General features: G+C 42.8%; 1 protein-coding gene across 1 annotated transcript; it reads right to left on the reverse strand.

The window, feature by feature from the left end:
- Positions 1-106: 106 nt before the first annotated feature.
- Positions 107-12,017, reverse strand: LOC107697486 (heterogeneous nuclear ribonucleoprotein Q). The gene is made up of 13 exons (XM_016498293.1): positions 11,811-12,017; positions 10,713-10,872; positions 9,141-9,259; positions 8,950-9,057; positions 7,527-7,640; positions 6,091-6,267; positions 5,746-5,881; positions 4,501-4,706; positions 4,023-4,172; positions 3,812-3,933; positions 2,634-2,908; positions 794-814; positions 107-264 (listed from the first exon to the last, which is right to left on the reverse strand). Exons 2-13 carry the CDS (start codon positions 10,858-10,860, stop codon positions 107-109), a joined length of 1,734 nt encoding a protein of 577 aa, XP_016353779.1. The 5' UTR covers positions 10,861-10,872; positions 11,811-12,017.
- Positions 12,018-12,833: the final 816 nt, after the last annotated feature.

The raw sequence follows: 12,833 nt of genomic DNA on the forward strand, positions 1-12,833 counted from the left end.
GCTCTCACCAGTCCAGTCTGATTCACAATCAGCGCCAGGGATGGAGATGGCGCAAAGCTCAAGTACAGAGATCGATCCCAGCTGATCTCCTGTCAGCCAGACCGGCCTAACTGCCTCCGTCGAGAGCAGCAGCGGCGATCAGAACGATACTCTGGCCTTTAAAAACAACGCTGAACTGTGCTTGCCTAGGCGGCATGCAGCTCACAAAAGGGATGGTGTTGGTTTCAAAATTGATCAAGCAGCCATCAACGTTGACTGCATGTACTTAAAACAAACAAAAAAAAGTTTTAAAAACACAAATTCATTTGGGGCGGGGGTCTGAGAAACGCAGCTAAAGCTTCTCAAAGTAGCTTCTTCCTCAAGTTCAAGCTTTTATAAACAAGTAACATCCTCATCACCCGTCTCGCGAGCTGTAACTACATCCTCAGAGTGAAGGAGGCAAGGCTTCTTTAGACTCATCACATGAGTGTCATTCACATGCCCAGTCTGACTGTTCAGCATTATTACAAAAGGACTATAATACACTAGGTACATTGGCTCTGATGTTGCCCTTGTGCATAAGTTGAATATAAAAAGCCCTGCTTGCATCAAGTCTCCGTATGTACAGTACAGATAGGGCAGTTTCAGCCTCCAGGATGAGGTAGTTAACCAACCCTTTCCAAAAAAACACCCTAAAAAAAAAAAGGTTCAGAAAAGAACCATTTTACCTGGAATGCCTGGTCAGTCACGCCAGGTTGAAACAATGGGAGGGGGAAAAAAAAATAAAAAAGGCAAGACTCAAACATAAGCTTACCATGTTCGTCCTCATGAGAAGCTGCAGTTAAAAATACACAAAAATATACAACAGCATCAAGCTCCTCCAAGCCACTTCAAACATCTACAAAGTGCAAAATACATGTAACGTCAAGGATAAAACTCCTTTGGGCTACTTCGACCTCCAGAAGTAACGGTAAATGGCATTTTCTCTCATGACACAAGGGTTCTGGGACTTTCTTATATAAACTTAAAAAAAAAAAATTAAATACAAAAACAAAGCAATACACAAAGAGTCCACACACACACAGGTCTAATCGTGACTTTGCGTTGATGGCAATCTTGGAGGCAGACAGGGAGAAGATCTGCTTCCGTAAGGCAGGAACCGAGCTGGACCGTGGAACGGACCTTACCATCCCATCCGCTGGCAGCACCTGGCGTGACCCCACTGAGCTAGTCAGCCTTCACTGGGACATGTCAGGACCAGCCTCCACTTTCCCCTGCTAGCCAGGTAACAAAAGGAACACAAATTAGAGGAGCGTTAACAATGAATACAACACAAAAGGAAAAAGAAATCACACAAGGACACAAACGACTGCAAGGAAGATGTCAAAGAGAGACAAAGCAAAATGCATTCACTAGAGACTACCGACGACACCCTATGTTTTGACATGCACACGTGTAAGGAGCCTGAGAGAAACAAGCACAACAGTGGCTCGGATCGAAGCGACAGGATTAGGTGATCTGGAGGGGGTGGGAAAGTTACAGAGATACGAAAGGAGGAAAGCAAAAGACAGTCATGCATGGTAGCTTCCCAGTGGCTCAAATTTGGGACAAACGTGCAAAGAGAGTTGGAGCTTCCAGCGACAAAGACGCCTCGTCTGGACACGCTGTTTAGCGTCAAATTGTGCTTTCTGTGGCTATCATCGAGTTTAGCCTCTGTCCTCGTGGAGTTTCTCTCACAAAACCCCATTGAAGGGGACCTCAGGAGAGAAGGTTCCCAAAAATTGCAATGGCAGTAAATGGGAGTAAAGAAAAGCCTCTCAGTTGGAGGAGACCGTGTGAAATGGGGTATGTATTTACACAAAGCTTGAGTGGAGAGAGGATGCGGACTTCAGCTTGGTGAGATCAATTTGAAGGCATGCAGAGTGAGGTAGCAGCACGTCTACAGGCAAACCTTTAGTCCTTTTTCTTCCACAAGGAGCCATAAATTTGTAGGCAATTTGAAGAGAGAATTTGCCGAAACATGAATTTGAAACACAATTTGAGTTTTTGTACACTGGTGCGTGTATGTTTATTCAAGCAGACAAACAGCAAAGAATACAAGCCAAAATGTAAAGCCAAAAATGAGGATCAAAGTCCTTTTTTTTTTTTATCGTTTTCACCAAAAACAAGACAAGCTATTTGACTAGCATTATCTTTTGTAACATACAAATAGCAATTTTTTTTTTCTTTTTCCTTTTTTCTACGTTGAATACAAGTTTAGGAGACACTGTTTTTTTTTCCTTTTTGTCCTTTTTTGTTGCTGTTACCTACTTAAGACATGAAGAGCAATATTCCTATGAACATACATGGTACTATATAGCCAAATAGACAGGTTGAGCACAAAACTGCAAATTTAAAAATTTCAATCCCGATTTTTTAAAAGGTAGGAAACGACTTCCAAACAAAACCTAAAACAAAAACAGTTCGGCAGAAGCAGGTGGGAGTGACTACTGATCGAGTCCAAGCGGATTCTTAAAATATGTACAAGAAAGCCCGTCAGGAAGAGGAGAGGCAACCTTTAATGGATTTGAGGGCCAATCAAGTCTCTATAAAAAGGTTTGTTTTTTTTTTGTTGTTTTTTTTTTTTTATTGAAAACAAAACAAAAGAGCCCTACATTCTCTACTTCCACTGTTGCCCAAAAGAATCCTGATAAAACTCCCGCCGCGCCCCCCTCTGCCCCGAGCGGGCGCCTGGAAGTCATCGTAGCCGAAGTACGGGTCGTCATAGCCACCCCTGTAGTTATGGTAATCGTAACCATAATAATCGTAGTAATCTTCATAGCCATAATAGTCTGGCGGGTAGGAGTAACCGCCCTGACTGGCACCCCTGCCCCGGCCCCTGGCAGGAGGCGGCATCTGAGGAGGCCCATAGTAGTAGTAATCATCATACCTGGGAGAGAAGAGCACAGGGATGTTTACATGGAACGAGCCGCTCGGAGATTGCTCACCTTGGAGACACAGAGCTGCAAAGCGTCTGCTCCTGGAGGGCTGCAGAGTCCAGCTCCAACCCTAACCAAACACACCTGCCTGAGCTAATCAGGGTGTTCAGGATGACTCAAAACACTGATGCCTTGTCCAAATACCCACACTGGTGGTCTCTGCACTTCGCTACTTATATGACGTATTTCCTGAATTTGGCTCAAGTATTTAAGTGAGCATGAAGACTACAAGTGTGTCAAACTTTTCATTACCTGATGGGACACTTATAGTGCTGTGAAAATGCAATAGCTTTATCTTTGCTTTACATTTTAAAATCAACTTCTAAATGTCTGTTTAGTAGTCCCTAAAACAGATGACAATTTAATTTGTGATGCTTGTAATTAAGTGATAAAAAGCAGCTGCAAATGTTGTACAAAATAAATACCACCACTACTCATCATTGCACCAATAAAAAGTGCAAGACTTTGTTTTTCTACCAAATTATATGTAATATCTAACTATTATATTAATATTTAACTTGCATTGGAAAGGTTTCCGTGTCCTCTCGGCAAAAAGTCTCACAAATTATTATTTCAAAACATGATGGGTTACACTAAGCCTCAAATAGCGGTCCAGAGTGGTATTGGAGACAGTGTGGGTTTAGGAAACTACGCTTTGGCGTGTTTAAGACTTGGGACAGTCTTGCACACTTGCTTCCGGTCATGTGCATGCACTCCTAAGTGGCCAAGACCACAAGTGTGGGTGTTTGGACAAGGCATAATTGCACTGCATAAGAGCTGGACCGGACGTCTCCAGGATAGCTGCCCTTCATGAGCAGGGCTGGACACCGCTGCTGTAAACCAACAGAACTCACATTTGCGTCTTCGCTGCTTGACGCTGCGCCTTCCTCTCTTTCCGCTTCTGGTCGGGTGGCTTGGCGAACACAATCTCAATGTGCTCCCCCTCTAAATCTTTACCGTTCATTTCTGCCAGTGCCTGCAAACATCCATACCGTCATACCACTGTAACGACCGCTCAACAAAACCAGAAGCGTGCACCTGGACACTCGTTCCAAAGCGTCTTACCTTGACCGCTCCATCTCTCTCATCGAAGTGAATGAAGGCGTAGTCTTTCAGTTTCTTCACTCGCTCCAGTTTGCCAAACTGGCCGAATGCTTTTTCAAGTATTTCCTCTGTGACGCTGTTTGCCAGGTTCCTGACAAACAACACTTTCACCTAGGAGCAGATGAGATGACAACATGAGCTCCCAAGTTGTAAGAGAAGACGGGGCCTAAATATAAGCGCCGTTATATCGGTCTGGCATTTAGGCCAGTTGAAAACCCCAAGACTTTGATCAACAGTGCTCCCATGGCAGAAAGAAGACTCTAACCAACGTCAAGTCGACAGTAAACTGCCAGCATGAAGCCTACTGCTTCAGAACAGTGTTATCTGAAGAGAATGTGGAAAGAGAATCTAAGCAGGAACGGAGAAGGTGATCGTCTTTCAGTACAACCCCTTCACCAAAGAGAACACCTTGTGGTTTAGCACTGGATCATGTTCTGACCTTTGCCATGACCTCCGGGTCAGGATCCTCAATAGGGTCGGCCCACTCGACGGTGACCACATTGCCCCAGACCTTCACCTTCCCGCTCATGAGCCTCCGTCGAGCCTGTGCTGCTGTTTTGTGGTCCTCGTACTCCAGAAAACAGAAGCCCCTGTTCTTTCTCTTATCATCCGGCTGATGGTAAAGGATGATGTCAGTAAGACCCTCTGAGAAAAAAAGAACGTTAAATGTAAATCTTAAAATCTTTAAAAGGTGACATATCATGAAAATCTGACTTTTCCAGGTTTTAAGTGCAATAATCAGGTCCCCGGTGCATCTACCAACCAAGGAAACGTTAAAAATATTAACCCAGCAACTGTTTTGGGAAGCCTTTTTCTGCAAGCGTCTGAGAAAACGAGCACGTCTGATTTCGCTCCCTTGGTGACGTGGCAAAGGGATCTCATTATAATATTACTGCCCCTTAATCTGTAAGTTTCCACCCACGGCGCCGTCATTTTGATTTCACAAGCGGCAACGGTGTAGCAGTTCTAATGCCATGGAGAAAGTTTGAGCAAAACATGCTAACTGTTCTGTCTTTGGCTGCACAGACGAGCACCGAACACTGTTTAGTAGGGCTGTGTATCACCAGCAAAGTCACGATACGATACGTATCACGATACAGAGGCCACGGTACGATACTTGTCACGATACAGGGCTGCACTGAATTTCACCTCAGCAGAATTGAGAAAAACAGCTGTTTATTAAACACTGCTTACTATAGTGCCATTTCTAACTACTGGCAGAGCAGGCAGCTGACCTCTGCATTATGAAGGGCCTCCATAACTACCACAGTACAATATAGGTAATGGCATATGTTTCATGTTTACATTGGGCACTCACGCATGATTTCAGCGCGATAAACATGATAATCAGAACCAAAACAGATGTTTTTAGCAGGTCCGAGCTGTAATGGCACAGCTCTATTCTGGAAAAGGGGGCAGGGAGCAGCAGCTCATTTGCATTTAAAGAGACAGGCCCGAAAAACAGCGTGTTTCTGCTTCCACTCAAAATAGGCATTTTCAAAATGATATAATAAATGATCTGTGGAGTATTTTGAGCTGAAACTTCACAGACACATTCTGGGGACACCACTTATATTACATATTGTAAAAAGGGGCATAATATGTCTCCTTTAAAGAATCCTTAAGAACAGAGCACGTTGAGAGGACAGAGAGGAATGCACCCTCATTTCAAAGCAAAGCTCACCTGTGACTTTGGAAAACTCTTCAACGATCTGTTCTTTTGTCTTGCTCTTGGGAATGGAGCCCACAAAGAGTCTGTTGTTTGCCACTGATATACACACGCCAATATGTTTGCCCGGGCGAATTTCATGATTGTTACACTGAGAGGAGAAAAACAGGGATTGAATACTCGAACAACTGTTGAATTTGTGAAGCAACACCCATGTCTATCACTACCCAACCACATTTTTTCACAAACACCCCAATACGGTCTTCTGGAGTGATTCTGAGATACGATTGTGAATCTAGTTTGATACTTGAAGACAGAAGCAGCAGGTACACACTCATGAATGGACCTGCATGATCTTACTAGCTTGACGGCCTCCTGTGCAGCCTCTTTAGTGCAGAACGTGAGGAAGGCGTAGCCCCTGTTCAGGCCACTCAGAGGATCCATCATCAGACGCAGGTCCCAGATCGGCCCTGCCTTCTCAAACAGAGGCACAAGCTCATCTTCAAACAAGTCCCTCGGGATCTTCCCCACAAAGATCTGCAGTATGGAGAGAATGGAGAAGTCAATGAGCCAGTCTGACAGGTTAAGAGCCAAACTAAAACACCCCAGAGGCTACAATATAATCATTTCTTCAAAGTATCAGTCTTAAACAGATGCACTGAGGATTTGAAAACAGGAAGGAGATTCAGGCCTTTCATTAATCACTCTATAAAACATGATTGTGACCAAATAACATTATTTGAAAAATATTAACTGAAAAAATTCAGCTAGTTGCTAAAGCAATATTTCTCATTTTCAATTGAAAAACAAACAAAACTATAGTAGTACCAATACTAAAATAACATTGTGACTGGTCAGTGGCGTCTTCCTCATTTTTCTACTCGCATAAAACATTAACTCAAATCAGTATGTTCATTTATTTTATTTGTTAAGCTGCCAAGAATGGGTTAAGTGGGATAATGAAAAGGCATTAGCTTCATGTCTGGGTCCGGCTCATCCGGTTGGGGTGCTTTTGATACTAATGGCGCTTTTCCACTGCATGGTGCGGCTCGGTACGGTTCACTTTTGGGGGGTTTTCCACTGGGTACAGTACCTGGTACCTCCTCGGTTGAGGTTCCAAGCGAACCAAAACATGACGTGTAAACTCTGCTGATCACGGATTGGCCGGAGAGAATCGTCACTACCTGCGTCACTGAACTTGCGACACAAACACAAAAGAACCGCTAGATTTAAATCAGCACAGCCAGCGAAGGATCGAACGCAACTGTTTTGAACGAGCGCACCTTTTTTTAACAACCAAAAAGTGGTTGTTTCGTTGTCTGTTGAGGAAGTACAGACGTTCCTCTCGTTGATAGCAGAGGAGCGGATCCAGCGAGAGCTTGATGGGGCGATGCGGAATGAAAACGTTTTTAGGAGTCGCGGCAGTAGAGGCGGCGCAACTAATGACACGTGAATAATCCCACCCACTCTAAAGCGGTACTGAACTGCAGTGGAAACGCAAACCGAGCTGTACCGTGCCGAGTCGTACCACGCAGTGGAAAAGCGCCATTACTGTACATTAACATGCTATGTTTGGAACTCCACACAGATTTCAATGTACCTGCTAACATCAGAGCAGCATCTGTTGGGTATTACAGCAGCCAGATGCTCTTAAATGCGGAGAGGCTGTAGAGTCAGATCTTAGCGGTAAACTGTCAGCGTAACAAAGTAACTCCAGCACAGTGTGCATAGCTCATCATTCAGACAGCTGATGTAGCGCATCACAGCATGAGTGCCACCGTCCTGATGTGAATTACCTCTGTCCCGACCGTGGGCTGAGCACCTGTGTAGACAGATTCTGGCGGAGGGCCGCCGTACTTGCGCTGACCTGTAGTGACATCAAGGGTGTAGCCTGTTCTCTCAAGCAAAGTCTGAAAAACATGACCAAACCAATCAACACAGGTGCTCGTTTCACTGAAGTGAAATGTTTAGGGCCCTATGAAATCAGTTTTATTTTTTCAAAAATTCCGTTTGCATTTTTCTGGACTCCTTTTTGAGGTTGAATTAAATATTATTTAAAAAGCATGTCTAATTAAAATCACGAAACATACAATTTATCATAAAAAAATAATTCAAAGTTTAACAAAACTACACCTTTAGGGCCCTATGAAATGTTTATATGTTTTATTGTTACCAAATTCTGTTTTAGCGTGTCTAATTATTCCAATGCATAAAAACAAGTTTCATTTATTCTTACAATAGCCTTATGAATTTTTTTTTCCTCAGAAACTGTGTATTTACATTTTTCTGGTTATCAAATGAAGGCATAAAACAGTAAATTTAATTTATCTTTTAATTCATGTAGATTAAACGTTTTATAGTAAATCCCCTTCATTTGCCAAAAATATGTATGATTATTCCTTCAATAAGGTTTTAGTAATTCAGTAGTACTATGTATATTCTACTGAACAACAGTAATGTATTTATGCCACAATGTCTTCAAGTTAAATTAAAGTTAAGTTTCTGATTAATTCATCCAAACTTTGACAAATTCCGTGACATTCTGCTTTTAACTGTAAATTCTAGGGCCCTATGAAATCAGTTTTATTTTTTCAAAAATTCCGTTTGCATTTTTCTGGACTCCTTTTTGAGGTTGAATTAAATATTATTTAAAAAGCATGTCTAATTAAAATCACGAAACTTATACAATTTATCATAAAAAAATAATTCAAAGTTTAACAAAACTACACCTTTAGGGCCCTATGAAATGTTTCTATGTTTTATTGTTACCAAATTCTGTTTTAGCGTGTCTAATTATTCCAATGCATAAAAACAAGTTTCATTTATTCTTACAATAGCCTTATGAATTTTTTTTTCCTCAGAAACTGTGTATTTACATTTTTCTGGTTATCAAATGAAGGCATAAAACAGTAAATTTAATTTATCTTTTAATTCATGTAGATTAAACGTTTTATAGTAAATCCCCTTCATTTGCCAAAAATATGTATGATTATTCCTTCAATAAGGTTTTAGTAATTCAGTAGTACTATGTATATTCTACTGAACAACAGTAATGTATTTATGCCACAATGTCTTCAAGTTAAATTAAAGTTAAGTTTCTGATTAATTCATCCAAACTTTGACAAATTCCGTGACATTCTGCTTTTAACTGTAAATTCCGTTTTTATAACGGTTTTCAGCATCATGGAAATCGTAGATGTTAAAAAAGCCCAAACGCACCTTAATTTTTGCTTCATCTGGTCCTTTTGTGGAATCTAGAACTTTGGTCCCCTGTTTCTCTCTCTGCCTGTAGGTCTTCATCACTCCACAGAGAAAGGCACTTTTGTTCTGGGTGAAAGCAAGAGAGTGAGTTAGTAAAACCTTCCCAGGTTTCACTACACTGACTCAAAGAGCAGAGCGAGAACACTTACTTGCACATGGGATAGGTCGCTCTCTTTGAACTGGACAAGAACTTGCAGTGCACCTTCCTCATTGAACTCTTTCAGTGCTTCAAGGGCCCTCTCATCCAGTTCACTGTGCTCCACAAGGCCTGCAGGGAGAAAACCAGGGAAACCTCAGCGTAGCCGAGAGATGTGACGATCTGCAGGACGCTTTACCACCCGTCCAGTCAGGCTCGTGGATCGTACATCAGCGTAACTCAGAGAGAGAGTTCACGTGTATCATCATTCGGACAGGGCATCAGCTAGTGACTTCACCAGTCGCTTGTGATTACAGGATAACAAGTATTTTGCTGTCCGATCATCCAAATATTCCCAGGTTTTCCACAACTACGGAAACCCCACAAAATCACCTGAATAGGCATCAGTGAAGACCAGCACCTCGTTCATACAGTAATAATGATTATCCCAGGACTTAGGCCTGTCACGATAACAACTTTTTGTTGTGCGATACATTGCCCCTGAAATAATTGCGATAATCGATATTATTGTCATTTTAAGACCATTTTATGCCACTGAATATATAATCATAATGTAACAGCATAATAATGCAAGGCCTACACACTTCCAAATGACAGCAAACTTTTAATTTGTAAGAATATTTAGATCATGGAAATTAAGTATCAGAATATTAGATACCTTAAAGGGACAGTTCACCTTCAGTTGCTGGTCCCCATTGACTTGCGTAGTGTTTTTTTCCCCATACTATGGAAGTCAATGGGGACCAGCAATTGAAGGTGAACTATCCCTTTAAAAAACTTGAATAAATAGTAAAAAAAAAACATTTTCTAAGAAAGTGCAAAAGTAGAAAAAAGAAAAATGCACAAAGAACTTGTCTGGAGATGTTTCCCTGACCTTCTTTTCTCTGTAAATTAAGGGTGCACACTATTGCTGGAAAACACAAGCACTACTCAGCGCTCAGATGTCCGTCAGATCTCTAAACAAGGCCATATCTGCAGTTGAAACTATGTTTGTAGAAGCATTATTTAAATTTGAACGAGCACCTCATGACTACACCACGTTATGTACGAGAAGCTGCAAAAGACAGGCACAAGTGGAATACAAAAAACACGGTGACAAATTTTTTATGTAAAAATAATGGGCAATACATTGCGTCATCAAGTTAGTGAGGTCATGTACATATATTGTGCGATAAGTTGATATATTGATTTTTGCGACAGGCTTACTCTCTCACCCCTTCGCAATTAGCATCTGTTAGTGATAAGCTGTAGGGGACATCACATAGACAGCTGCCTCTATTGTCCCAGCTTATGCCCAGCACCCCCCCAACAGCGGAGAGCTAATCCCCAGAAAGGCTGCTCTCAGGACCGGACCAGACACGCTCAGTTCAGCCTTTATTTCTGCAGGCCGGCGCACCGTTACAATTCAGCCTCATTTAACGCTGCAGTACCCATTTTGCAGTGAGACCACACAAAGTTGCTAATTACCTGCCAATTCCCTACGCAAGAAAACATACGACACGTACAGTTCAACATGCATTGAATGTGATGAATGTCAATTTGGAGGGGTCAAGTTTGGGCTTACCTGCTAGGTAAATTTCATCTAGCTTTTCAGCAACTTTTTGTGGTAAACCAGCTTCTAATAAAGTGTTGAAGTGGTCAGAATGGGTAACTGCAGCAGACGTGTCCATTGGTTCTTCAGTACCATTCCCATTAATATGTTCTGTGGCCATGTCTCCAGAAATCTGTTCAAATGCAATGAGCCAAATTATTGCAGGTTTTGGTAGACAATTACACAAATTAAGTGGGTATTCAATTGTATGTATAGGGTTCCTCCATATTGAAATCTAAAAATCATCCGGTCTTTTTACCTGCATGCAATGATACAAATGCGCTGGACCTCTTCCTACACAATCATACATGCATAAAGCCTCCTAGCAAACAGTGCACAACCAGCCAGCATGTTTACTGCATCCACAACGCGAGCAAACACAGTAAACAAGTGCAGTCCATGTGCTCGGCATAAGGCCGCGTGACGCTTCAGTTCCTCGCTCATCCATCTCCCTTCATTATAACACAACATAACACGCGAGATCGTGGCGGCGAACTAGTGCACGGTGAGCTCCAGATTGCAGACTGAACTGATGTTAAACAGCATCTGCACAGTCTGTGTGTAATCCGTGAAAACACGTTAAGATTGTATTGACGCGCGTGTGCAGCGTGCGTCTCCGGCCCTCCACAGCCACACACCGAGCGAATTGCTCTTCAAAAAGCTACGAGACGACAACGCACTGCGCAAAACGTGCTATAAACGCATTGTCCACCAACACAGCTGAAGAAAAAAAGAAAAGCTGCGAGATAAAAACAGTTTAGCGCGTTAAGTGGGATTCAGGCGCGTGGCTCTTCATTAGCATTAGCCTGCTAACTCAGCAGCGTGACTCACGCCCTCACATACAACATCAGGTCATTTAGTGTGCAGCCACACGCTGTAATTACTAACAAAACACAGAGATGTGCGTTTTTATGCGTTTAACGGTTCTGAAGGCCTGCTCTCGCATAGCTTGCGTGTCCGGTAACCCCCTCCCCCCGCGGGATCCGCACATTGTTTCCAAACACCGGTCAAATAAAGGCCTCCGCGTCACGAAACGCCACGGAAACGGGTCCGGAGCGGCGACACGCTTACCTGGCGCTGTTCCGCGGGTCTGTTCAGGTCTGTCGGTGTGAATGTGTTCTGGGGGCGGTAAATGACTCCCCGGCGGAGCTCCGCTTGATTCCCGATAATGTAAAATGGCGGGCGGCGCTGCTCACGCGCGGTTCTGCCGAGACGGGGTTTCTGACGCAGCCGATCAGGGGCGGGGCGCGCGAGCGCTAACCAGGAGAATGGGCCAGTGTTGCCAAGTCTGCGGCTTTCCCGCGGAATTGGGCTACTTTATCACTGTTGCCTTGGCTTGTTTTTTCATGTCCGCGGGCTGAAGCGTGATGTTTAGTATGGGCTTACATTTCTGCCATAATTCTGCGCGCGAAATATCATATTTTGAGCGCACAAAAGTGCATTTTGCACGCGCGCGATCTGAGTTTGTGGAGAAAATGTTCGTTTTGCAAAGAAAAAAGTCTTTCGAGCGCACGGAAATCAATTTTGCATTTAAAATACGTTTGCTCAAACATGTATTTTAAGACATGCATACGTTTAACACGTTTACATAAATTTAAGTCTTGTCTGTGAAACCGGCCAATTCATGAGAAACAACAAATTACAGTACTCATCTGCTAACTAGACAGCTAGCTAGCTACCCAAGTAATAAGCTGGCTTATTGTTCATAGACAATAAACACTCCAACAACAAAACCATGCAGAAATGTAAGCCCATAGTTTAGCCCCTAAAATGCGATTTTTACGAGATGGTCCTCACAGCAGAACACAAGATCCAGGGGGCGAGGTTGGATCCAGATCTAACTCCTCCCATTGAGAAGTTAGGAATTGGCTAGTTTTGGGCTAATTTTGAGTAGCAGTTAGTAATACGCCTAGACGTGTCTACACTGCCGGAAATATACAGAAGAAGAAGACGATGAGTAGCAGTTGGACTGCTTTTATTGTGAAAACCTGGCAACCCTAGAATGGCTTTTCCACATTTTTCAGTAGGCTTCATTAAAGGGGTCATATGATGCGATTTCAATTTTTCCTTTCTCTTTGAAGTGTTACAAGCTCT

The sequence above is a fragment of the Sinocyclocheilus anshuiensis genome, unplaced genomic scaffold (assembly GCF_001515605.1).
Source record: "Sinocyclocheilus anshuiensis isolate Anshui unplaced genomic scaffold, SAMN03320099.WGS_v1.1 scaffold1452, whole genome shotgun sequence".
In the NCBI taxonomy this organism is placed as follows: Eukaryota; Metazoa; Chordata; class Actinopteri; order Cypriniformes; family Cyprinidae; genus Sinocyclocheilus; species Sinocyclocheilus anshuiensis.

Bases quoted from the DNA above. Each gene is read 5' to 3' on its own strand.
- LOC107697486 (XM_016498293.1), bottom strand. From the start codon at position 10,860: ATGGCCACAGAACATATTAATGGGAATGGTACTGAAGAACCAATGGAC. The intron at 5,882-6,090 runs GTAAGATCATGC...TTCTCCTCTCAG, and splicing joins CACAGGAGGCCGTCAAGCTA to TGTAACAATCATGAAATTCG. The intron at 2,909-3,811 runs GTGAGTTCTGTT...CTTCTCTCCCAG, and splicing joins CAAGCAGCGAAGACGCAAAT to GTATGATGATTACTACTACT.